General features: G+C 44.9%; 1 protein-coding gene across 3 annotated transcripts; it reads right to left on the bottom strand.

The window, feature by feature from the left end:
- Positions 1-322: 322 nt before the first annotated feature.
- On the bottom strand, positions 323-27748 carry INTS13 (integrator complex subunit 13). Of its 3 annotated transcripts, XM_044281454.1 has the most exons (19): positions 27545-27748; positions 26737-26828; positions 26381-26613; positions 21733-21807; positions 19786-19988; positions 19327-19407; positions 19157-19247; positions 17308-17436; positions 17142-17165; positions 11281-11365; positions 10680-10766; positions 10180-10269; positions 9898-10076; positions 7831-8001; positions 7593-7747; positions 6395-6625; positions 4951-5090; positions 3797-3932; positions 323-618 (listed from the first exon to the last, which is right to left on the bottom strand). In XM_044281454.1, exons 3-19 carry the CDS (start codon positions 26603-26605, stop codon positions 579-581), a joined length of 2142 nt encoding a protein of 713 aa, XP_044137389.1. In that variant the 5' UTR covers positions 26606-26613; positions 26737-26828; positions 27545-27748; the 3' UTR covers positions 323-578. The 3 variants fall into 3 exon arrangements, with proteins under 3 accessions (XP_044137389.1, XP_044137388.1, XP_044137390.1); XM_044281453.1 differs by lacking the exon at positions 26737-26828; XM_044281455.1 differs by lacking the exons at positions 17142-17165; positions 26737-26828.
- Between the last annotated feature and the right edge of the window lie 38 nt (positions 27749-27786).

Raw genomic sequence — 27786 nt, 5'->3', positions numbered from 1 at the left:
ATAGAGGGTAAATCGTTAATGTAAGGCCCCGTTCGTACTGCAAATTTGGCAAACGCTAAATCTGGCCCCTATTCCACGACAGAAATTCCTCTGGTCTCTGTTGTGGTTTTTCAATTCTAATCAGGTGGAGCCCTCTCACTTTCAGTCTGACATGCGGACAACGTGCCCAGAACCGGTACATCCGCTTTTGCCACGGTTGCAGCAATAAACCGCATGAACGTCCATCAGTATTATATTGTTCAAAGATTTTAAATGGGGCCTGAATAAAAAAAAATTAGAAGAAAAAATGTACAAATTTACAAAAATATTACTAGTAACAAAATAAGAAAAATCTGAAACAACTTTATTATTCCTTTGGATTTTAAAGCAAATTTAATATTTCAATATAAACAAGGCCTTTTTTTCTTCCTTCCTCCACTACATGGTAAGATAATACAGTCTTCTCAGAATTCACTTTATATTTACAATTCATAGAAAAAAATGGTATAAAGAGACGACATGGGTAAAAACCAGTTCATAAAGGCTGTAAGATCAAGGGAGTCATGATCGTCCCACAATGAATGTCGAGGGTCTTCTCTTCACTGTCTGCCAGTCTTCCCGTTCTCTATAACGTCAGATCTAAAAACCAAAAACAAACCACTGATCAGTAAGCTTATAGTACCAGTACTGACCCTCAGATCTGGTCTGCACCCTTCCCCCTACATTGGGAAGTAATTTGTAGGGCTCTCTTATGAGCCAGACATAAGAGGTGGAGTTTATGCAAATTTGCATAAAGGGGGTGTTCCTTTGCACTTTTTTGTACAAACCCAACATGGTGGCACTTAAAATGTCCAACAGTTTGGCAAAAGTTGGAAAGTATATATCTGTATAACATGAAGGCAAATAAAAATTATTTTACTACGGTTTTTAACTCCTAGGATACCAGAATTGTTTTTTTGTTTTTGCGTTAAAATTTTTCTTCCCCATCTTCCTTGAGCCATAACTTTTTTTTTTTTCCGTTCACATAGCTGTATAACGCTGGGTTCACATCTGAGCGTTCGCGATGGAGCGCTCTGTATGCGCGATTGTACCGGCGTTTGCAATCGCGCATACAGAGACAAGCGAACGCCCATTGTCGCGCGTTCCTGAAAGTCTATGCACGGGAATGCGCAACAAGACGCCCCTAAGAAGCTCATGTACTTCTTGGGGTGTCGGGCGTTTTACAGCGCGATTGTACACGCTGTAAAATGCCCAGGTGAGAACCATGCCGATAGGGAAGCATTGGTTTCTCCTTGTTGAGCGTTTTACAGCGCGTAGGAACGCTCTGTAAAACGCTCAGGTGTGAACCCAGCGTAAGGGCTTATTTTCTGCGGGACAAGTTCTTTCTAATGCCACCATTTAATATGGCATATAATGTAGTGGGAAGCGGTAAGAAATTCCAAATGGGGTGGAATTGGAAAACAAATGCAATTCCTCCACTGTTTTACGGGTTTTGTTCCCACGGTGTTCTGTTTGCAGCAAAACTGACCCATGCCATTTATTCTCTGGGTCAGCACAATTACAACGATACCACATATATATACAGGTCCTTCTAAAAAAAATTTAGCATATTGTGATAAAGTTCATTATTTTCTGTAATGTACTGATAAACATTAGACTTTCATATATTTTAGATTCATTACACACAACTGAAGTAGTTCAAGCCTTTTATTGTTTTAATATTGATGATTTTGGCATACAGCTCATGAAAACCCAAAATTCCTATCTCAAAAAATTAGCATATTTCATCCGACCAATAAAAGAAAGTGTTTTTAATACAAAAAAAGTCAACCTTTAAATAATTATATTCAGTTATGCACTCAATACTTGGTCGGGAATCCTTTTGCATAAATGACTGCTTCAATGCGGCGTGGCATGGAGGCAATCAGCCTGTGGCACTGCTGAGGTGTTATGGAGGCCCAGGATGCTTCCGATAGCGGCCTTAAGCTCATCCAGAGTGTTGGGTCTTGCGTCTCTCAACTTTCTCTTCCCAATATCCCACAGATTCTCTATGGGGTTCAGGTCAGGAGAGTTGGCAGGCCAATTGAGCACAGTAATACCATGGTCAGTAAACCATTTACCAGTGGTTTTGGCACTGTGAGCAGGTGCCAGGTCGTGCTGAAAAATGAAATCTTCATCTCCATAAAGCTTTTCAGCAGATGGAAGCATGAAGTGCTCCAAAATCTCCTGATAGCTAGCTGCATTGACCCTGCCCTTGATAAAACACAGTGGACCAACACCAGCAGCTGACATGGCACCCCAGACCATCACTGACTGTGGGTACTTGACACTGGACTTCAGGCATTTTGGCATTTCCCTCTCCCCAGTCTTCCTCCAGACTCTGGCACCTTGATTTCCGAATGACATGCAAAATTTGCTTTCATCCGAAAAAAGTACTTTGGACCACTGAGCAACAGTCCAGTGCTGCTTCTCTGTAGCCCAGGTCAGGCTGCTTCTGCCGCTGTTTCTGGTTCAAAAGTGGCTTGACCTGGGGAATGCGGCACCTGTAGCCCATTTCCTGCACACGCCTGTACACGGGGGCTCTGGATGTTTCTACTCCAGACTCAGTCCACTGCTTCCGCAGGTCCCCCAAGGTCTGGAATCGGTCCTTCTCCACAATCTTCCTCAGGGTCCGGTCACCTCTTCTCGTTGTGCAGCGTTTTCTGCCACACTTTTTCCTTCCCACAGACTTCCCACTGAGGTGCATTGATACAGCACTCTGGGAACAGCCTATTCGTTCAGAAATTTCTTTCTGTGTCTTACCCTCTTGCTTGAGGGTGTCAATGATGGCCTTCTGGACAGCAGTCAGGCCGCCAGTCTTACCCATGATTGCGGTTTTGAGTAATGAACCAGGCTGGGAGTTTTTAAAAGCCTCAGAAATCTTTTGCAGGTGTTTAGAGTTAATTAGTTGATTCAGATGATTAGGTTAATAGCTCGTTTAGAGAACCTTTTCATGATATGCTAATTTTTTGAGATAGGAATTTGGGGTTTTCATGAGCTGTATGCCAAAATCATCAATATTAAAACAATAAAAGGCTTGAACTACTTCAGTTGGTGTGTAATGAATCTAAGATATATGAAAGTCTAATGTTTATCAGTACATTACAGAAAATAATGAACTTTATCACAATATGCTAATTTTTTTAGAAGGACCTGTATATATATATATATATATATATATATATATATATATATATATATATATATTAGTTTTTTTTATGCCTAAATAGTGTAAAAATGCCTACCAAATTAAATTTTTTGTTTTTAATTCTGAACATTCATGGATTTTTTTTCATCCATTTAAATAGCAGAATTGCTAATTTCTTATGTTGGCATGCCACCTGCTGGCCAAAATAACAATTGCAGCTTAAATGCCCTAGGTTCGACTAGTGCATTTAAATCAATTACCGACATCCTCATTCGCCGCAGAGGATGCCGTGATCTCACTTGATCAGAGACCCAAGCATGGCAACCCCATTCCATTTCCAGAGAACCAGCATGGCAACCCCATTCATTTAATATGCAGACACAAGGGGGTCATTTATCAAACTGGTGTAAAGTAGAACTGGCTTAGTTGCCCATAGCAACCAATCAGCTTCCTCCTTTCATTTTCCAAAGGAGCTCTCCAAAATGAAAGGTGGAATCTGATTGGTTGCTATGGGCAACTAAGACAGTTCTACTTTACACCAGTTTGATAAATGACCTCAAAAGGTATTTTGGATTGAGATTGGGTTCATTTATGACCCAGCTACAAATGCGTGTATATCGTCCCCCTCACCCATTCTCTTCCTTGAGGTTCTGATATAATTCTGCCTTGTTATTGACGGAGTTCAGACGCCCAATAAACTCTTCATGCTTTCTTGAATTTGCAGTATTTATTCTATTACTCCACAAAGACAGCAGGGACATGGGGCCTGTTGGGAAATAACCAGAGAGCAGTCATAATGTATGGCATTATACAGGAAGACTCAGAAGTCAGGAACCACTCATATCTCATAGACCTGTAACATGTCCCCCTACCACTCTGCAATTGTAAATCTAACCTAAAACGGTCCAGCTCCCTGTAGGTATATGTGGATGTATGGTCCAATTCCATATACTGCTACGTCACATCATGTGTCCAGTTCACTCGATTGGGGTAGTGCAGGTTCGGACAACCCCCTTTTGGTGCCCACAATTATACCACACCAATCTGTCATCATTGATAGAGGGGTCCGGATTAGGGACCCTTCCTATTCACCTCTTAGAGCTGATTCACACAACAGTGCTCGGTCCATGTGTTAGCCACCTGCCCTGACCATGTCTCCCATGAGCCGAACTGACTGCATTGGAGTGATACCATCAGTTCCTATCGAATCGCAGGTCTATTGTACTGTATTCACATGACCATGTGAGTACAGTACAACAGACCCACAATCAAATAGGAACTGACTATCATTAATCACTCTGAAGCAGTCAGTTTAGGTCAGGGGAGCCGCGGTGGATCCGGGGGGTGCAGCTGACACACGCACAGTGTTTCTCAGACTGTCATGTGAATAAGCCCTTAAAGAGAATCTGTCACCAGTTTTAGGGTGTCCTAACTAAGGGCAAGATAAACTAGTGACAGATCTCCTTAGCAAAATGCTGGGTCACTTTCTTTAATTGACCCAGCCATTTTGTTACAATCTTGTTTTGAACAGCTCCAGCGCATGCCAATGAGTCCTCATATTAATGAGCTCCTGGGTGTCCCCGCCCACCTGCTGCTGATTCATATGGAAAAACCTGTCAGAGGCAGGTGGGCGGGGAGAGCCGTGAGCTCATGAATATGGGGACTTATTGGCATGCGCGGGAGCTGTTAGGATTTAAAAGTGAGGGCGCAGGAAAATGGTGACAGATTCCCTTTAATAGCACAAAATACATAAAACACACACATAAAGCTCAACAAGAACTGACCTTTGGACTTCTCTACCGGTGCCACATCCTCCACCACAATGTGAGGTTTCTTATTGGGGGGTTCCGGTGAATCAGGGGAGTCTTTGATCACCTCAGTCTCCATCAGCTCCTCTTTTTCTCTGTCTATTGAAGATTTCATCCTAAACCCAATGTAAGAATTACATCTGACAACACCACTTTGCAGTACTTTACTTTTAAAGAGACAACAGTAATTCCTAAACTACTATATGTAGGTGAATACAATCTATGGCCATCCGTTATCAGTCATTTTTAGACTAGAATTAACCCTTTCACTACCAGAGTTTGTTTTGGTTTTATTTTTCTTCCCAATCTTCCTTCAGCCATAACTTTTTTATATTTCCAATCCTATAGCTGTATGAGGGCTTATTTTTGTGGGACAGGTTGTACTTTCTAATGCCACCATTAATTGTGGTATACAATGTAGTGGGAAGCTGTAAAAAAAATAATAATCCTCCACCGTTTACGGGTTTTGTTCCCACACCGTTTCGTATGAGGCAAAACTGACCCATGCACTTCATTCTATGGGTCAGTACGATTACAACTATACCCCATATGTATAGGTTTCGTATGTCTAAATAGTGTAAAAATAAATGTAAAACTTTTTTTTTACATCACAATATTCTGACCCCCACAACTTTATACTTATGTCTACTGAGCTGTGTGGGGGCTAATTTTTTGAAGGATAATCAGTAATTTTTATTGATCACATTTTTGGGGTAAGAGAAGCAATGAAAAAATGGCAAATCAGCCATTTTGACCCTTTTTTCTGTTACGCCATTCGCCGTAATGGAATTTTTAAATATATTTTAATAGTATGGGCGTTTTAAGTCGCAGTGATAACCATGAGGTTTATATTTGTTATTTATTTTTTTATTATACAGAAAGGGGGGTGATTTAAACTATATATATATATATATATATATATATATATATATATATATATATATATATATATATATTATTTTGTAACTTAAAAAAATTTAATACAATTTTGTAATGATTTTGAAGCTCACATATGTGCCTATAAATTCTTGTTCTTTAATTTTTTTACTTTGTACAAATCAGGTATTATTAAAATGAGTTTATGACTATCAATTGCTCATTTCTTATGGCCTGCCATCTGGTGGCCAAAATAAGAATTGCAGAATACTATAAGTCTTGTTAGCTTACAGTACTCAGAGCAACTACCGACAGCCCCATTTGGCCGCGGAGCGCAAGCTCACGGGTTTTTGCACATTTAGATGCCGTGACCTCACTTGATCACGGCATCTAAAGCCTTTAATTACCGTGATTGGAATTATTGCTGGTCACAGTAATTAGCAGCAGGTCTCTGCTGTACGGCACTGGTAGCGTAGTAAACCCCTGGTCCCCATGATTACAACTCTTATTGATTAATAAATGTGATTAGAAAAAAAGCACTTACCGCTCAGACTCTGACCACTTCTTGTCATGGTCGTTATCCTTTCCCCCTTTGTCAGACTTTTCTTCTTTGTCTTCCCTCTTTCTGCCACGTTTCTTGCGTTCTTCCTCCTCGGGAGGCTTACTTCGACATGCTTGCAGACACTCCATCACCCGCTGATGCCTGTCTGAGCTATTGATGTGCGCCCGGACCAAGGTCTCCAGCTCATTCCACATTATCCGATACTGCTCGTCCCTGATGGGAACAGCGGACAAATCAGGACAAACGCATAGGAGAACCAACAGTCCTCAGGGTCGTAAACACCCAGTACATAAAACCTGGCCCGCTAATGTACAAACACTTATTAGTACAGCCTGAAACATTGGGCTTTGGACTCTATCCTTAGGAGAAGGACCTGTCACAATATACTTTGATAAGGATTCAAATCTTTTGGTACCCGGTTGTATAAGGGCTTTGCGTTTTTGTATATATACACACACAAAAGCTTATAGACCGATACATTAGGGGACGATTTATCAAATGGAAGCACATGTCCATAGCAAGCAGTCAGATCACAGTTGAAAAAGGAGCTGAATCTAATCTGTACCAACGGCACCAGTTTTGGTAAATCTCCTGCAACGTGTGCTATGTAACCACTGTGGTGGTCCCCAGCCTAGTGCTGGCAACTATAAACCCCAGCATGGCATGAGGGTCTGTGGCTGCATGTAGGAAAGTGGCACCAAGCAAACCTCAGGTAGGAGGCAACAGTAAATCCTCATATTAACACAGCCATTTCAGACCTTGAGGACGCAGCCACTGCAGAATCCCCCTATTGCTTTTTGGGTTTGAGTTCATCATGTGGTAAAAACGTCATGCTAACTTTATTCTGCATGTTGACAGGGCTCTGGCGACACCAAACATATATAGTCATATATTTTTATGCATATTTGGAAGATGAGGTGATAGAGGCGGCCACCCTCCTTCTAGCTAGACAATAAGGTGCCACTGTTTCTATTGTCCACAAGCACTTTGTCTGTGGCACCTAAGGTGTTAAACTGCCTGGAAAACTGACGGCCATTGCTTATGGTGCTGGTTCAGCTCTTGTGCCTGCATCACCCCCATGCCATAAATTATGGGGCTTAAAAACTGCCCTCCCCCACATGCTATGACACAGTGTAACGAACCGCTCATGTGCGTCCGCAGCAAATAATGATCACAATACCTCTTTGGTCCTTTCCCCCTGGTTCCGGCAGTAGATATAGGGAGGGGATCATTTTTCCTCTCCATGTCCACTAGATTGTAGATGGTCTTCTGACAGTTTAGCACGTCTTCCTCAGTAAGAGTCTCCTTTACAATGACGCTGGCAAGAGGTACCACCTGCGGGAGATAGAGAGGGAGGGGGGTCACTACTGATTCCCTCTATATTTCCTATTTGTCCTATACAGGACGCCCACACTTACAGCCTGCATGTTGAAAATGGTGGTCTGGGAGATGATCATGGGCCAGTAGCGGGTATATCTCTCTAGTTGGCTCTTTGCCCTCTCCAGGGGAATCTCTGCCGTACCGTCCAGCTTGTAGCGAGTCTCTAGGAAAGGCATGAGCCGGTTCTCTCTCATGAACTCCCCAAAGTCCTAAAAATGTTACAAATAATCAGTGATCACTGTCAAAGGAAAAAAACTAAACCAACTGGTTCTTTATGTATATAAACTGAGTATCCATTACATTACAATCATCACACACACACACAAATTTATTTATTTATTTTTATTTTTTTTTAATCTTGGCCCTTTCCCAAGAATAACTTTAAATGGAGCGGAGTGTTTCGGCTGCCACTCCACTCAACTTTATGGGACTGCCAGAGACAGCAGAGTACAGAGTAAAAACACGGGATCCCATACATGTGATCGCTAGGGGCACCAGCATTCAGACTTCCACTGATCAGACACCTCACCTACCCATGGAAAAGGTATAGTGTTTTTCCATGGAATCCAACCCCTATAATGACCCCCCCAATGCCTGGGCCCCTCGTATTATACTTATCTGCTCCCGCGTCGCTCCAGATACCTGCACTGCCGTCTCTGCATCTCCCCATCGCTCAGATCAAAACATCCGGCGACAGGGGAAGCAGCCAATAGCAGGCCGCTACGGGACACGCCTCCCTAGCATAGCGGGTGACGCTAGGGAATCTCGTCCCAGTCGCAGCCTGCTATTGGCTGCTCTCCCCCGTAATCCGGATGTTTTCATCCGATAGGGAGATGCAGCAGTGGCAGTAGAGGCATCTGGAGCGACGTGGGTGTCGGGAAGCAGGTAAGTATATTGTATATGAGGGGCCCGCAGGCATTGGGGGGGAGGGGGTAATTATATGGGTTGGATAACCCCTTTAACAATCAAAACAGGCAGATCTTAAAGTGGCTATAAAAAAAGCTGGATGGTCAAATCTGCTAGAGAGACTCGTCCCCGTCCCTGCCTGCCATTGGCTGCTCCCCCCGATACCGAATGTTTTCATCCGTGCACAGGGATAAGCAGCAGCGGCGGTGCGGGGACCAGGATCGGTGCCGGGAGCGGGGTAAGTATATTACCTGTGAGGGGCCCGGCACATAGGGGGAATGTTTCAGAAATCGGATAGCCCCTTTAAAGGGATTGTCCCATGATTAATGGAAAAATTGAAAATCAGATCCCATATACAGTTGATGGCAATATATTTCTAACAAAGCTAGAACCAGCCCTGTACTTCACATGGATCCAAAGATCTCCCCATTCATTGCTCTGCTAAATTTATTTCAGGCTGGCAGCTCAGGGGTTGTGTCCTGTAGCCGTCACCACTTCCAACAGGAGATAAGGTTGGGGGCAGTTGAAGGATGGAACAGATCATGTGCGTCCACCTTAGTGAGGAGGTCAGAGGAAAGAACAAACAGCAGGTGGCGCAACACAGGTAGATTTCATTCAATAGCTATACTACATTTTTAATTGCATGCAATTACAAAAGTATTCAGATCCATGAGATCCATGTGTTATCACAGACAATTGGGGCATATTGCTAGGATATGCCGCCATAGTCTTATAGGTGTGAGTCAACCGCTGAGACACGCTCCTATAATAGGAACGGAGCCCCACCAGGTGGTGGCTGGAAAACTCTGGTTCAGCCACCACCAAGTCCGCTCCTCATAGAAGTAAATGGGAGCGCACCGCACATGACCGGCCACTGCTCCCATCCACTTCTATGGGCCCCGATGGAAAAAGCTGAGTCAGCGCACGGCTATTTTCAGCAGCCTCATTAAAAATGAATGGAGGGTGGCTACGCATGCACAGTGCGCCCTCCAACATTTTCGGGGCTCTGTTCTAGATATAGGTGCAGGACCAGTGCCTATATGACAATGGGGGCATATCCTAGCAATATGCCCCCAATTGTCTGTGATAAGACAACCCCTTTAAGTATTTTTCATGGGACAACCTTTTTATTTCATACCAAGGCAAATTTACCAATCAGGAGACTTAGACCGCCGGGTGAAAAGGTTATAAAAGCGTACCGTAATCCTGTAGTCGGTGACTCTCCCTCCACAGCCCTCACTTATTGATGGGGGGTCCTCTAGTATGGAGCGCGAGCTGCTGAGCACATGCAGGAAGATTTCCCCTCCGTGACTGCTCAGCATGTGACTAATGACTTTGGATCCTGACTTCCGCGGCTGCTCCAGAAGCACCGACCGTCCTGCAAGCAATTGAGGCATACAAAGGAATAAGTGTAGACGTGAAATTGGCACCTTATTGCCCAGATACATCTGACATACAAGGAAAAGAGTCGTAGCGCTAACCATTTAGCAGGAAGTTGGTAAGGCAGGATGACGGTCGGCTGTTCACATCTACAGGGGAGATCCGAAATGCTCCGGTACAATAATGCAGCTCTATGGCAGGGGAGAAAAATTAAATAAAAATGATCAGTTCATGAATCCCCACATCAGGCTTTTTTAATTGGTTGGTTTTCAGGTAGTCACAGACCGCCCCTGATAGAAACAGCTGATTGGCCAAAAGAGATCACCATTTTAGTTGGTAAATTCGGGGCATGTAAGCCCACTTATGGGTGGTGCTAACATTAACCCTGCCCATTTCCAGCTCAGGACCGGTGGCAACTATGCAAGTGGCTTCATGATAATGCCCTGTCAGGCGAGACCAGCAGCTCGGTATACCTTTTAGCCACTCCATAGTGGTACGGCATGCGACTGCAATAGGGCACAATAATGTCTTAGCAACAAGAATCATGGCTTTCCGATTATGTGATGCCGTCACAGACATTGGTCATTGTGACTTTACTCACCCACACTGTTTGTCCTTGGCGTGCACCATTTTAACGTGACTGTCTCTTTAAGAGTGGGTTCTCGACTGTTACCGACATGTCCGTCTCCTAAGAGGCAAAACAAATTAACAGTGCATCTTAAAGGTCTAATATTCCAGGGTCGCAAAACATTTTTCTTGTCACCTTTCATCTCCTGCACAAGTATATACTGGGAAGCACAGAGTGTTTCAGGAAAGATATGTACTCATGGGAGGTCAGAAGGTATACAGCTGTCTTTGACAGTGTCATGAAGTGAGAAGGAAATGGAGACAATTGAGAAGCCACGGGAGGGGGTTAGAAGCATGGTCCTCAGCAGCACAGAGCATTTTCAGATCTTGTGGAAGCCAGTGATCTGTTCACCCATGTGATTATGGGGCTAAACATGGTAGGAGGAGAGGAATGGAAATAAAGTTGTAAAGTTGGAGGTCCCAGATATAAAGAGGAAGGAACAGAATTCTAAGCAGCACAGAGTACTTTAGGATAGGAGAGTGCAGGGGGCAGAGACATGTCTGTTTCCATGGAGGAATGCCATATACCTGCAGAGAGATTAGAGAGACTAGAGGGCATTTCCTAGAGAACATACCACTTTTTATAAACTCTACGTGCGCCTCCTTGTGGTGAAGAAGCTCCACGTCGTAGTTGGCGGAGGTGTTGGCATGTTGTTCTTCCTTAATACATGGAACACAGAAAACACAGAAAAGAGGGGAGCAATGAAACCAAGGCCTGAAAATCAGGAGACAAACTGGGGAGATGCTGTGAGGATTATGTGTGGTGCCCACCACGGTACCAGGGTCCAGGCAAAAGCACTGCTACCAGGTACTCTGCTCCTGTCATAATGGGAAAATCTGGCTAAAATACAAAGAGCAAGTGTGTGAAAGAGTAAGATAACAGCATCAAAGCAACATATACAGCTAGGCACTCACCTACTACATCATGCGATTACATTAGGGTGTCTGAGCATGAAGAGGGCAAGCCAAAGGGTTAAAAGGGTCCTAATTTTATTTCTTTATTTATGAAATATAATTAAAGGGGTTTTCCAGGGCTTTCACACTGATGCCATAGTCTTAGGAAATATTAGATCAGGTAAGTCCAACTCCTGTTCCCCTACTGACTGAAGGGACTGCCGTTCTCCCAAGAGCACCAGGCACCCTGTATGGATTACCAGGTACAGCACCGAACAATGAATGCAGTATAACAAAGGATGTAACTCAGGATCAGTACAGAATGTATATACACAGTGCTCCACCAGCAGACTAGTGAGTGCAGCTCTGGGGAATAATACAGGATGTAACCCAGGATCAGTACAGGATGTATATACACAGTGCTCCACCAGCAGACTAGTGAGTGCAGCTCTGGGGAATAATACAGGATGTAACCCAGGATCAGTACAGGATGTATATACACAGTGCTCCACCAGCAGACTAGTGAGTGCAGCTCTGGAGTACAGTACAGGATAAGTAATGTAATATATGTACACAGTGACTCCACTAGCAGAATAGTGAGTGCAGGTTTGGGATATAATACAGGATATACACAGTCGAGTCACATTATTATGACCAGCAGCTAATATCCAGAGTAACCGCCGTGTGCAGCACAGACAGCAGCTAGACGGGCTGAGCGTGACTCAATAAGGTCCTGGTAGGTTATCACAGGGATCTGGAGACATGCTGACTGCAGTGCATCCCATGGCTGCTGGAGGGTACGTGGGTGAGGGTCAATAGAGCAAACAAGCCGAACGAGATGGTACCACATGGAAGAGTGGGCCCAGAGCATGCCAGGAAAACATTCCCCAGTCCATAATGCAGAGATGTTGCTGGGGTCTCAAAAGACTCGGGGCCCAAGCCCAAATAAATGTGGCCCAATTTTCTAAGTCTTCCTTCCCCCCCCGTATTTGTTATACAGCAGCACATACCTCTCACATCCAGTGCCTCCCAGGTGACGTCTCCGCTGATGTAGATCTTCTCTGTCATCATTTTCTCCATCTTAGCTTCCTCACTTTTCTATTATTATCTCCCAACCTGGAGTCCCAAGAGTGTTATCCTGCTGCTCACTGTGCTCCCCAATACCCCCAAATACTATCCTGAAGTACAATTAGTGCCATACAGATAGCCCCCCCCCCCCATAGTAACAGTGCTCCTCAAAGTCCCACCAATAGTAATTCCCTTCTAGAATGCCCTCATTAGTAATAGTGACCCCAACAGTGATAGTGCTCGCCAAGAATGCCTCCATTAGTAGAAAACTAATGAAATAAGGCCCCCCTATTGTTCCCCCGGTGGTAATAAAGCTCTCTACAGACTCCTCAGTAGTAATAAGACCCCCCATGGTGCTCTTAGTAGAAATAACGTGGATCTATAAGTCACTCCTATAGAGCCCCCAGTAGTAATAAGAACGCCTAATGTCCCCTGGATTTAAAATGCCTCCAGTATTTATATTGCCCCCTACTGTTATACTGCTCACTCTGAAGTGCCCCCAGCATTTATAATGCCCCCTGCAGTGCCCCCAGTATTTATGTCACCCCCTACTGTTATAATGCTCACCCTGAAGTGCCCCCAGTATTTATACTGCCCCCTACTTTTATAATGCTCACCCTGAAGTGTTCCTTGGATGTATAATGCCCCATGCAGTTATATTCCTCCCTTTAGTGTCTTCAGAAATTATAATTCCTCAGCCCTTCCACTATACAGTCCCATGTAAATAACACTTTCCCGCTCTCCACCGTAGAGTCCAATCTAAATAACATTACACCATCTCTCCAGCCCCCTCCAATATACAGTCCCATGTAAACAACATCCCTCTCCATCTACAGCCCCCTCCAAAATACAGTCCCATGTAAATAACATCACTTACCTCCCTTCAGCCCCTCCAACATACAGTCCCATGTAAACAACATCAACCACTCCCCAGCAGCCTCCAACGTACAGTCCCATGTGAACAACATCACCCCCTCAACATTCATTACCATGAAAATAACATCACTCCCTCCCACAGCCGCCTCCAATATGGAGTCCCATGTAAATAACATCACTCCCTCCCACACCTGCCATCAACATACAGTCCCATGTAAATAGCATCACTCCCTCCCACAGCCACCATCAACATACAGTTTCATGTAAATAACATCACCCCCTCCCCAGCCACCTCCAACACAGTCCCATGTAAATAACCTCACTCCCTCCCACAGCCGCCATCAACATTATTTACATGGGATTGTATATCATCCCCTCAACATTCAGTCCCATGTAAATATCCCTCCCTTCAGCCCTAACATACAGTACCAGTTAAATAACCACAACTCCTGAGAATCTCATCACTGCTGAGCCATCCTCTCCTGCACCGGTCACATGATACTAGCGACATCATCGCAGGTCCTTCTCAACCACTGCCTTTTGCACTCATCACAACTGTGATGTCATCACAGATCCTTCAGCTCTTCCAGTGCATTAGATTCAATTGTATTGCTGTCCTGTGGATAGTATCAATCCGGCAGGCAGTACATTTGGGGCCTGGGAAAAAAACATGCGGGGCCCAGGCCCCGAATGTTTTAGCCTAGCAACACCCCTGCCATAACGCTGCCACCAGCTTGTGTCCTTCCAGTAATAGTTGCAGGGTGTTTGTTCTCTGATGTTTCTCGTCTGACACGCCAACGTCCATGCGTTCAACGAAGCAGAAATCGTGACTTATCAGAAAAGACAACCTTTAGCCAATCCGCAGAGGTCCAATTCTGAAAACAGAAGCCTTTTCTGCTGATGCAGCTTTGTTAGCAGAGGTGCAGTGACCATCCGCCTGCTTTGGAGCCCCATATGCAGTAGGGTTCTCTGAACTGTTTTAGACACATCTGGTAGCCTCCTGGTTCATTTGGCGGTGAGCTGCTCCACTGAGGCGTGTCGGTCCGCCATCGTACACCTTCATAGTCGAAGTTCACCTCTCACATCAATGGCACGTGGTGATCTGCAGTGTCGATTATTCACAACTTGTCCACTCACAATGCATTGTCACCATAGCAGCATATGTACAATTTACACACTGCACAGCTTCAGAAATACCGCCACCTTTGGCCCAAAGCCAATAATTATCCCTTTATACAACTCTGATAAAACGCCCCTTTTACTCATCAGAGCAACGAGGGATATGTGTGCAGACATTGTACTGTGCACCTTTTATACCCACCAAGCCATGACTTCCTTCATGAGCTACGCACTGCTGACGTGGAATGTAGGAAGTGGTCATAATAATGTGACTCGGCTGTTTAACTCAGGATCAGTACAGGATAAGTAATGTATGGACACAGTGACTCCACCAGCAGCAAAGAGAATGCAGCTCTGGGTTATAATACAGGATCAGTACAGGATATGTAATGTATGTACACAGTGACTACACCAGCAAAATAGTGAGTGCAGCTCTAGAGTATAATACAGGATGTAACCCAGGATCAGTACAGGATATGTAATGTAATTGACTACACCAGCAGAATAGTGACTGCAGCTCTGGATTATAATACAGGATCAGTACAGGATAAGTAATGTAATGTATGAACACAGTGACTCCACCAGCAGAAGAGAGTGCAGCTCTGGATTATAATACAGGATGTAACTCAGGATCAGTATAGGATATGTAATGTATGTACACAGTGACTACACCAGCAGAATAGTGACTGCAGCTCTGGAGTATAATACAGGATATAACACAGGATAAGTAATGTAATGTATGTACACAGTGACTACACCAAAAGAATAGTGACTGCAGCTCTGGAGTATAATGCAGGATGTAACTCAGGATCCGTACAGGATTAATGTATCTATACAGTGACTGGACCAGCAGGATAGTGAGTACAGCTCTGGAGTATAATACGGTAACACAGGATCAGTACACAATAAGTAATGAAACGTATGCACAGTGACTCCACCAGCAGAATAGTGAGTGCAGCTCTGGAGTATATTACAGGATGTAACTCAGGATCAGTAATGTACATACAGTGATTCAACTTTATACATTTAGTCTAATGTTATGCATTAAAGGGGTTGTCCCAGGTTAACCAAAAAAGCTCCCTATGTCACCAAAATGCTTAAAGTAAAAAAACATCACATACCTCTTTCTCCAGTGCAGTTCTCTGTGCTGCAGCTCTGGTCCCAATGTTTGTATACGAGGCATCAGTGATGACAGTATACAGCACATGCCGGATACAAAGAGCGAGAAGGACCAGTGCTGCAGCTCAGAAAGTGGCGTTGGCAAAAGAGGATCGTATAGGATGGTTTTTTAATGTTAAAGTGTACCTAAATGTTCAAAATAACTTCATTAAAACATGTTTTGAAGTTGCTGACAATACTTTTTCTAATATACCTTAATTATCATCATTATTTTTTTTTCCTAGAGAAATAGGCACCTGAAGTTCAGGCGTCTATTGCGCTTTAGAATCCGTACTCCCATACACGGCTGTATACAGAAGTACGGATTCTAAAGCGCAGTAGCCACCTAAACTTCAGGTGCCTATTTCTCTAGGAAAACGAAAATATAATTAATCAGGTATATTAGAAAAATTATTGTCTGCAAATTTAGAACAGGTTTTAATCAAACTATATTGAATATTTAAGTTCACTTTAAAGGTTTTTGGTGGCATGGGGAACCTATTTTGTTATTTCGGACAATCTCTTTAAATTATACCAAATTGAACCCTAAAAATTAACATAGACGCATCATTGGGGCAGACTGTATGACTCTATTGTATTCCAGCCAGAATGCCCGCACCTACACTGAAGATATAGTAATACCTTAAATGGGGGAAGAAAGAAAAAAAATGGAGTCACTCATTTGTTAAAAATTCCTTTCAGTCACGTTTCCTGTATCTTGTGTGGTTGGGGGGGACCAACACCCAAAACATTAATGGCCTAACCCAAGGCTACACCAATGTAAATTCTCCAGAAAACCCGTTTAAATAATAATGCCCATAAGAGTATAGCTGGGTAAGAAAGCCATATTGGTTACCTGGCCACTTTTCCAAAAACTACTGAAAGAAAGTTTTAACATTTTTCCCCAAAGTTTACTCAATAATTGATATTTCTTATTTTATGGGCAAACATTGTAAGCAACATTACACTGCAAATAGAACACTTTTCACTAGTAAAAGGGCATTGTGGGGAGAATTCTTTTTCCGTTAGTTTGCTAAGGCAGCAAAGCCAGAAGGCTCTGAGCGCAGGTTAGGTCTCACCAGAGGTTACACAAGGTGGGAGGGTATAAAAATGGGAAAAAGCACACAAAGGAGACACCACAGTACACAAGAGGGGAGAGAATTCTAGGCAGCTACAACCCACGCAGCGGGGAATGGGGGAATTTATTTTTACTGTATGCTCCTGTAATAGAATTTAAGCAGGAAGCCAGTTTATCCGGCAACACGTTCTAAGGACAGATTTTGGTTGTATTGGAAAGAGGCGGTTTCCAAAATGTACTAACCTGGTCACAGACACTGATTGTGGGCTAGTGAAAAACAGAAAAATATGATATGGGGAGGGGAAAAAAAAAGCAAAAACTTTAACAAAAATTATATGAAAAAAAATAAAAATATGAAAATTGTTTTTGAAAAAGAAGCACAAGTGTGGCTGGTGTGTGGGGGTCTTACCTTCATAGGAATGTTGGTTATAGTGGTGGAAGCCAAGTCAAAGTGGAGCTGTACCAGATGGTTTAGTTTAGTAGCAAGATGTCTGCCAGCACGGACACTGTGGACCTCACTGGACAAAACTGAGGAAAGCTGGGGAGTAAAGCACAGTAATGAGGGAAGCCAGCTCAGGTGTGCCTAGATATTAAAGGAGAAACCACACGTAGGCCTTAGGCCTCAAGCACATGGCCATTGTTTTGGTCCGCATCCGAGCCGCAGTTTTGGCGGCTCGGATACAGACTCATTCCCTTCAATGGGTCCGTTCCGTAGCCCCGCAAATAAAATATAACATGTCTTATTCTTGTCCATTTTGCGGACAAGAATAGGCATTTCTACAATGGGCTGCCCGTTCCGTTCTGCAAATTGCGAAAGGCACACAGGCGGCTTCCATGTTTTGCGGATCAGCAATTTGCAGACCGCAAAACACGGATCGTGTGCATGAGGCCTTATTCAGATATCAGTCAATCATCGATGTGCGCTGTCCATGTTCTCTACAGACACATACCCATTGATTTCAATGTGCGTATTCACACATCCATGATTTAACACAGTCTAGGGTTACACCATGGGAGCATGCCTTACTTTTCTAAGCTGCCCGATAGTGCTTTCTCCCCATATAATACCATTACGTTTAGATCAGGGATCAGCAACCTTCGGCACTCCAGCTGTGGTGAAACGACCATTTCAGGACCATCCGAGAAAATTTTTCTTTATACTGGAATACCACTTTGAAGTGGTGTTCTGGTTTCATGATATTATGATATTCATAATTTATCCTTAAAGGGGCTGTCGCATCTCGCCGTTACTAAGGCGAGATGAGACACAGTCCCGACCACCTCCATGCCGGTAAACAGCAGAGCGCTCCGCTGTTTCAGTAGCTCTCATTGCCGTGCACGAGAGCTACGGAAACAGCGTAGCACAACAAGCTATGTTGTTTCCCCCCAGCTGTCTGGAGGGGCTGCGGCACTCGTGCGACCACTGCGTCCTCTTCCATGTTTACCTGCACACAGTCCACACTGTAGGGGCAGTGTAGGTAGGATAGGTCATCAATAAGACACTGGAATACCCCTGTAATCCCTACTGATAAAATGCATGATGCCAGCAGCCACCACTAGGGGCAGCTTAATCCATATAGTAATATTACAGAGTTCAAAGTATAAACTAAAAATTAGGAAAGCAGTTTGGACATTTAAAAGGGGGGATCAAAACACTTTTTTTTTTTTAAATTAACCTGGCAGCAAGCAGGCTTAGAAAACAAAGAGAGAAAATTTTACACACCCGCTGAAGGTCCCTCTGGTCCAGCGGTTCACCTGACCGTTCAGTGACTGCATGTCATTGATGACCGCTGAGATCAGTAAATGGCTGAGTGGTCACATGAACAACGCCCTGGGGACTGGACCTTCAGCGCTGGACCAGAGGAACCTTCAGCAGATAAGTAAAGATTGGATCCTTTATTTCACAAGCCTCCCTACAATCTGGTTCATAAAAAAAAAAAAAAAAAAAGTGTTGGACAAACATTTTCATTTCCCTCTAGTATTATGTTTATTCATTCATTCACCAGAACTGATGACCAATATGGTCACTTATTGCTCGCCCATGGCATGCTAACCAGATTTCCTAGGGTCCTGAAGGTAAAACGTGCCTCGGCATGCAGTAAGATTGCACTTACCCGTCACTACTTTATAAGGCAGGCGTATTACATAGCTGTGTAAGCAGTAATAGCAGCCATGTTGGCTGTCATCTAGCTTTCCCAGTGACAGATAAATGGAATTTTACAGAAAAGACCAGGGAAACTTGTGGTCACACAACTTACTTCTTTCTTGGAGCGATCGGACACGAGGCTGTCGTCACCGACGGGATAGGTGTGAATCAGCACTAGTTCACATTTCTGGATCTGCATGAGACTTCAGGAGAAATGGATTATTAATAACCCGCCATATTGGTACATGAAGGGATGACGGGGTGCAATGTGGGGGAACTTACTGGTCTGATCTGGCCGCCAGCTTGTTGTGTTCATGAATGGTCTCACTGACACAATCCTCCAACATCTGGACATGACTGTCACTGGAAATACACCGAGAGAGACCTTGAGACCCACAGTCCTAATTCACCGGAAACCCCCCGCCATATGAAACTGATGGCAGTACAACTGCTCCCCAATGGCAGTCATCACAGAAAATAAGTAACATGGACGTCGAATTTCTGACAACCCTATTAAAGTGGATTTGCCCTAACCAATTCTTTCCAAAAGCATGGAAACATAGATCTACTCCACCCCCCAGTGGCAAGAAGGATCTACATCTGCCTGGTGCCGCCCTCCAAAGGGCACAATGACACAGATCAACCCCACCCCCAACAAACAGCCCCCAAGGGACAGTGACACTAATTTTGAGGTCGGTTCCCTGTAACCCCCGGAATCCATCTATAAAGGAGGAGAGCTACCTCTTTGCATTGGTCAGACAGATTATTCTCCCTCTGTTCGCAACGCGTTCTGCACTCTCCATCGTCGTAGTCCGGGATGCATGCTGATAATCTGTAACTTTACACAGCGCTTCTACAGCGGCCACCAGTCCATGCAGAATGCTGCAACATTCAGGGTCAGCGCGGGGGTTTGGGGGTCCAATGGTGGCTAAGGCTGCCATTAACTGAAGAGACAGCAAAAAGGCAAGTCAGTAAAACAAGGAGCCGCTGGAAACATCTCTGGAGATTTGTGACATGGGGCGGAGGGCTTCTACACTTCATGTCACTCATCCCACAACCAGATTGTCCCCCATCTTGCAATGGCTGATAACAGGGTACAACAAACTCTACAATCTTACTTGCTGTATAATGAACTTTACACACGTTAAATCTAATATAATTTATATTTCAGTTCTTCACTATTTTATAGATCACCGCTTGATATCAGTGAATGAGAACTTTCATTATTTATATTCAGAAACTGAAGACCCGTCCTGTCCACACAGCGACAAGGCTAATTATAACCCACTCCACTGGTCCACGTTCAGGTGGGGGGGCTTGTTACAGTGGATCAGGTTTACTGCCTCTGGATGTAAACAAGAATATTTATGTTTGACAGCAAGCAGAGATCTTGAAAACGTTGAGGAAGTGAAACAGGGGAGGATTGTATCTTTTTATAGGCCCGTACAAAAAGCCAATACTTTGTGCGCAAAATGACACTAGCCCCCAAAATTGTGACTTTTTACACCAACCTAGCCACTCGTGATTGGGATCTTCAAGACCCAACTCATGAGAACGGGTGCATTTTAGACTAGAAATGTACACCAGCTCCCCTGCGGGCATACATTTATCTTTCTGTGCCTGAATTATTACACTAGTACCTCTTAAAGGGAACCTGTCATCAACTTAATGCAGACCGTACTGAGGGCAGCATAAAATAGTGACAGAAATGCTGATCTCAGCGGTGTGTCATTCATCAGCTAAAAGCAAGTGGTTGCCGAGAACTTCATAATCATTGCAGGCCAGGCCTTGAAAAGAGTCATGGCCACCTGAGAAGAGTCCTGGTTATACATAATCTCCTCCTCTCCCTGTCCACCTGCTGATGGTTGGCAGTTCTCTCCTAGAGAGAAAGGGAGAAAACTAGGTAGAGGACTGTCAGTCATCAGCAGGTGGGCAGGAGAGCAGGAATTCATGACTAACCAGGACTCTTCTCAGGTGGCCGGGACTCTTTTCAAGGCCTTGTCTGCAATGATTGTGATGTTGGTTCTCAGCAACCACTTACTTTTAGCTGATGAGTGACACACCGCTGAGATCAGCATTTCTGTCACTATTTAATACTGTCCTCAGTACGGTCTGCATAAGGTTGATGACTGGTTCCCTTTAATAAATCTGGAGCACCAGTGGGGATTGCTATTAAGACTGGCATAGAAAATGTCCTAAAGGGGTTGTCTCACTTCAGCAAATGGCATTTATCATGTAGAGAAAGTTAATACAGGACACTTACTAATGTATTGTTATTATACATATTGCTTCCTTTGCTGGCTCAATTCATTTTTCTATCACATTATACACTGCTCGTTTCCATGGTTACAGACCACCCTGCAATCCATCAGTGGTGGTCGTGCTTGCACAATATAGGAAAAAACACTAGCCTATGTGCGCTCCCATGGTCCCGGCCACCAGAGAGGCTGACACTTTTTCCTATAGTGTGCAATCACAACCACCACTGACAGGGTGGTCTGTAACCATGGAATCTAGCCAGCAAAGGAGACAATATGGATAATAACAATACATTAGTAAGTGGCTTGTATTAACTTTCTCTACATGATAAATGCAACTTACTGAAGTGAGACAACCCCTTTAATTCATCCCCCCAGGTTTATTAGAACACTTCATGTCCATAAAATCAGACCTATTCAGAAGCCTCACCTCTTGCAGGTTCTGATCTTCATGACTCCATGAGTTCAATAGCCGAGATCCAGAATCACTGACGATGAAATTCACCTGTAAAAGACACATGGATCGGTTCTGGTTCTGTGAAATTCTTTTCCTATTAATAGCTGCATAGTATTAAGAAACTACCACTTTAAAGGGGTTATCCGGTAAATAATATTGATAACCTATCCTCAGGATAGGTCATCAATATCAGATCGGCGGGGGTCTGACACTAGGGACCCCGCCAATCAGCTGTTAAAAGGGAACGGTGCTCCGTGGGTTGTCACCATACATCGGTCACATGGCCTAGTTGCAGCTTAGCACCATTGAAGTGAAAGGGGCTGAGCTGTAATACTGCCACTATAGCACTGCCATTATACAATGTACAGCGCTGTGCTCCGCGAGTTGCCAGGAGTGGCTCCCTCAAACAGCGGATGTGATAATGATGACTTATCCCGAGAATAACTTCTAATGACCAGGCCTACTTGGGCCTTCCGGTATGACCACACAACGCGACCATGCAGTGCTTGGTATGTGGCTGTTTGAGTACTGTGTGGCCGTACAAGCCGAAGCTCTATGATATTAACTAATTACAACAGCATTACTTCTTCAGTCTTCACTGGTAATGGCCAATCTGTAAGGCATTAGGCCTCATGCACGCGGCCGTTGTTTTGGTCCGCATCCGAGCCGCAGTTTTTGCAGCTTGGATGCGGACCCATTCACTTCAATGGGGCCGCAAAAGATGCGGACAGCACTCCGTGGGCTGTCCTCATCCGTTGCTCTGTTCCGTGGTCCGCAAAAAAAAACATAACCTGTCCTATTCTTGTTAGTTTTGCGGACAAGAATAGGCAGTAATATCATTGGCGGAACGCAGACGGATGCCATCCGTGTTTTGCGGACCGCAAAAACACACAACGGTCGTGTGCATGAGGCCTTATTCACACCTCAGTGATTTCCATCCATCGCATTCAAACTGCAACACTGCTGCTCCGCACGGTAGTACCCTTAGGCCTCATGCACATAAACATATTTTCTTTCTGTGTCAGTTCTGTATTATTTTTTTTTTGAGGACCGTATGCAGAACCATTCATTTCAATCGGTCCGCAAAAAAAAAGTTACTCTGTGTGCATTCCGTTTCCGTATGTCCATACCGCAAAATGATAGAACATGCCCATTATTGTCCACATTACGGACAAGGATAGCACTGTTCAATTAGGGGTCAGCTGTTCAGTTCCGCAAAATAAGGAATGCACACGGACATTATCTGTATTTTTTGCAGACCGCAAAATACATACGGTCGTGTGCATGAGCCCTCAGGGCTCGTTCACGCGACTGTGGTTTTGGTCTGCATCCGAACCATATTTTCTGCGGCTCGGGTGTGGACCCATTCACTTCTATGGGGCTGCAAAAGATGCGGACAGCACTCAGTGTGCTGTCCGCATCCGTTGCTCCGTTCCGTGGCCCCGCAAAAGTTATGAGTCATGTCCTATTCTTGTCCATTTTGCGGTCAAGAATAGGCATTTCTATAAAGGGCCGCCTGTTCTGTTCCGCAAATTGCGGAAGGCACATGGGCGGCATCCCTGTTTTGCGGACCACAAAACACGGAACGGTCTTTGAACAAGCCCTTAAGGAGATATTCTAGGATTTTACCATTGATGACCTATCCTCAGGATAGGCCATCAATATCTGGTCAATGGAAGCCTGATACCCCGCCGAGCCGCTGTTCTGCAGTAGCTCTAGCGCTACTGCAATGTAGGCCATATATATATATATAATGAAAACATGGAACACTCCTTTAATGATCTAATTCATTTTCATTTTTGTCTGTCTCCCTCACAACAGCCATAAGTCTTTTTATTGAAGTGGCTATATAAGGCCTCTTTCACACTTGCGTTGTCCGGATTCGGCGTGTACTCCACTTGCCGGAATTACACGCCGGATCCGGAAAAACGCAAGTAAACTGAAAGCATTTGAAGACGGATCAGTCTTCAAAATGCGTTCAGTGTTACTATGGCAGCCAGGACGCTATTAAAGTCCTGGTTGCCATAGTAGTAGTGGGGAGCGGTATACTTACAGTCCGTGCGGCTCCCGGGGCGCTCCAGAGTGACGTCAGAGCGCCCCATGCGCATGGGGCGCCTTGACGTCACTCTGAAGCGCCCCGGGAGCCGCACGGACGGTAAGTATGCTGCTCCCCCGCTCCCCACTACACTTTACCATGGCTGCCAGGACTTTAGCGTCCCGGCAGCCATGGTAACCATTCAGAAAAAGCTAAACGTCGGATCCGGTAATGCACCGAAACGATGTTTAGCTTAAGGCCGGATCCGGATCAATGCCTTTCAATGGGCATTAATTCCGGATGCGGCCTTGCGGCAAGTGTTCAGGATTTTTGGCCGGAGCAAAAAGCGCAGCATGCTGCGGTATTTTCTCCGGCCAAAAAACGTTCCGGTCCGGAACTGAAGACATCCTGATGCATCCTGAACGGATTTGACTCCATTCAGAATGCATTGGGATAATCCTGATCAGGATTCTTCCGGCATAGAGCCCCGACGACGGAACTCTATGCCGGAAGAAAAAAACGCAGGTGTGAAAGAGCCATTAGGCGTGGTCTATGCAGGAGAAGAGCTTTTTCATTGATGCTTGGGCATAAATTACAATGTATTTACATAACATTTTTTTTGCAGTTCAAATCCAGAAGCAAGTGATTTTTGACTTTTTATACCACTCAGGTTTTGCACTGAAAATCCTGTTAAATTAATTTGTCAGGTTATTACAGTTGATTGGAAACTTGGCTGTCTATACAAATCCGTGCACTTGCTCCAGAGCAGCACAGGGCACCCGTGCACTTGCTCCAGAGCAGCACAGGGCACCCGTGCACTTGCTCCAGAGCAGCACAGGGCACCCGTGCACTTGCTCCAGAGCAGCACAGGGCACCCGTGCACTTGCTCCAGAGCAGCACAGGGCACCCGTGCACTTGCTCCAGAGCAGCACAGGGCACCCGTGCACTTGCTCCAGAGCAGCACAGGGCACCCGTGCACTTGCTCCAGAGCAGCACAGGGCACCCGTGCACTTGCTCCAGAGCAGCACAGGGCACCCGTGCACTTGCTCCAGAGCAGCACAGGGCACCCGTGCACTTGCTCCAGAGCAGCACAGGGCACCCGTGCACTTGCTCCAGAGCAGCACAGGGCACCCGTGCACTTGCTCCAGAGCAGCACAGGGCACCCGTGCACTTGCTCCAGAGCAGCACAGGGCACCCGTGCACTTGCTCCAGAGCAGCACAGGACACCCGTGCACTTGCTCCAGAGCAGCACAGGACACCCGTGCAGGCTGGAACTACACTGCGATATTGGGTGCAACGGCTGTCGTGTGTCCAAGGATCACAGTGCAGCAGTCCAGCCACCACAACCCCAGAATCTCAAAAAATCCAGCAGGGTTGACTTTGAGATTCTGGGGTCACTGAAACTAGGGAATCGCACTACCTCTCTATTAATTTCTAAGGCTGCGCTACTATCCTTGGTCGCACCCAAGATTGTCGTGTAGCCCAAGGCCTCTTTCACACGACCGATACGGATTGTGTCAGGATGCGTTCAGGGTGCATTCAGTGAAACTCGCACCATTTTGCAAGCAAGTTCAGTCAGTTTTCTCTGCATTTCAGTTCAGTGTTCCAGTTTTGATGCGTTTTTCACACGCGTAAAAAAATAAATAGAAGGTTTACAAAACGTCTCCTAGCAACCTTCTGTGAAAAACGCACTGCCCCCAGACTGTATCCGGATTACAATGCGGTTTTCACTGAAGCCCCTTTCACTTCTATGGGGCCAGAGTTGTGTGAAAAACACAGCATATGGCTACATGCACACGACCGTATGTGTTTTTTGGTCCACAAATTGCGGATCCGCACAAAAAAAGGATGACATACGCTATCTGTTTTTTTTTTTTTTGCAGATTTATTGCAACTGTCTAAAACGGACAAGAGTAGGACATGTTCTATTTTTTTTTTTGCGGGGCTATGGAATGGACATACGGATGCAGACAGCACACGGTGTGCTGTCCTCATTTTTTGCAAACCCATTGAAATGAATGGGTCCGCATCCTACCCGAAAAAAACTAACAAAAAAAAAACACAAGAACGGACACTGAAACAAACAACGTTCGTGTGCATGTAGCCTATAGAACATGCTGCGATTCTCGAACAACTCAGAACTGATGTGTGGAAAAAAAAAAAACGCTAATGTACACAGACCCATTGAAATGAATGGGTTAGGATTCAGGGAGGGGGTTATGCGTTCACTTCACGCATCGCACCCGCACGGAAAACTCGCTTGTGTGAAAGGGGCCTAAAGGAAAACTGGCTTCTTTGCAAAATGAAAGGTGGAATCTGATTGGTTTCTATGGGCAACTAAGCCAGTTTTCCTTTACATTGGTTTTGATAAATCTCCCGAAACATCGTTAAGGTGGTAAACTGTAATGAGCGGTGCAATGCTAACAGTAGAGCCTAAGGGCCTGAAAGGTCGCTTCAAGCTCTTTGGCATATATAAAATGTCCAGCAAGGCTTACTGCATGGCTGGACTCAGAGGAGCCAGAGACCAGAAGTGACTACGACCTCAGCACCCATAGCTACATACAACCTCCAAAAGGGGATCCTTACCAGTTTATGGAATGGAAATATATCATACATGATCCTGCAATATTCCATAGATGCTTCCACTGCACATGTCCATAGAGATTTGGAGATGGGGGCCAGGGGGATAATTCCTTGGGTGCGGTTTTTCGTCAACATATCAAACTCCACATGTTGCCTGCAGGATTCCGCCATGTACGGGCAGTGATCCACCACAAACACAGTCTTATGAGACTCAGAAAACATCTTCATCTTGTCCCCTAGAAGAAAAATATTCATCACCAAGTGTCAAACAGAATCTCCTTCTAAACTGAGGTGTAGCTCCAAACTGCAGCGTGTCCACGTCTTCAGCTGCTGGCCAAGAGTGTGGACAGTCCAGTCACCTGAGCAGCGCCAGAGGCTTCTCCTATAGACACTAAACCCACGTCCTTTGGCCGTCTTCTGTCGAGTTGTTGAAAACGCTTTCCATTTGTTTCTTTATATATGAATGAGAGAAAATTTGATCAAAACCAATATGGCCACCACTGCTACAGCTCCCACCAGTGACATCACGTAGCTTCCCAAGAGCCCCGATTAGCCACGATACAGTAAGAGAGACCTCACTAAATAACTACAGGAAAGCTGGGTGGAAACCCAGTGTGACCAACTATGGGGAGGGACCTGTCAGAAAAGCAAAAGGAAATGTAGCTGCTCCTAACTTTGTCAGTCAGGAGTCTGGGGAAGTTGTAATGGTGAGTGACCCTAATGGTTGTCACCCAGCTTTCCCAGAAACAAAAAGATATACACGACTTATTCCCCTCCTTCAATACCATCTGACAATGGCAATTTTCCCAAATAAGTGTGGGGAGATAGTATCGTAGGGTCACGGGCAATGTATTCGTATGAAGAGGCGGTGTGGACCAGGCCAACGCGTCCGCTGAGATTCAGCGCTATTGTCACAGGACATTGTGACTTTTAGGGATTGACCCTTTGAGGCTAAATTTAAGGACATGATTATCCGCCATCCCCATCTATTCTATAGGTATGTCACACTAGGAGGAGAACTCGAGATGATAGATAGATAGAACTGAGATGGATAGGACTGCAATAGACGAAGAGTCTAAAAATAACCAAAGTTGCAACAATATTTCAAAAGATGAACTGAGATAACATCCAGCAGACTGTAACAATGTATCACAGAACTCTAATCACCTGCTCAGAGCTCCAAGGAACTGTGCTTGTAAAGACAAGGGGCTCACATTGTATCATAGGGCACAGACGGGGGGGATCTTTCCATCCTTCATGTCTCCTTCCTATGTGACCCCAGGCCTTGCAGTGGCAGCCCCGCACTCTGTGCACTCTCACAGGCCAGGGCCGCCTAGCTCCTCCATAGATGGCGCTTTCGCGCTTTCCTCTTTTTGGTCCTCTTGACTGGCCGTACATGGCTTCGCGTC

Source organism: Bufo gargarizans, chromosome 2, assembly GCF_014858855.1.
Source record: "Bufo gargarizans isolate SCDJY-AF-19 chromosome 2, ASM1485885v1, whole genome shotgun sequence".
Classification (NCBI taxonomy): Eukaryota; Metazoa; Chordata; class Amphibia; order Anura; family Bufonidae; genus Bufo; species Bufo gargarizans.
This window is presented reverse-complemented; position numbering and strand designations above follow the sequence as displayed.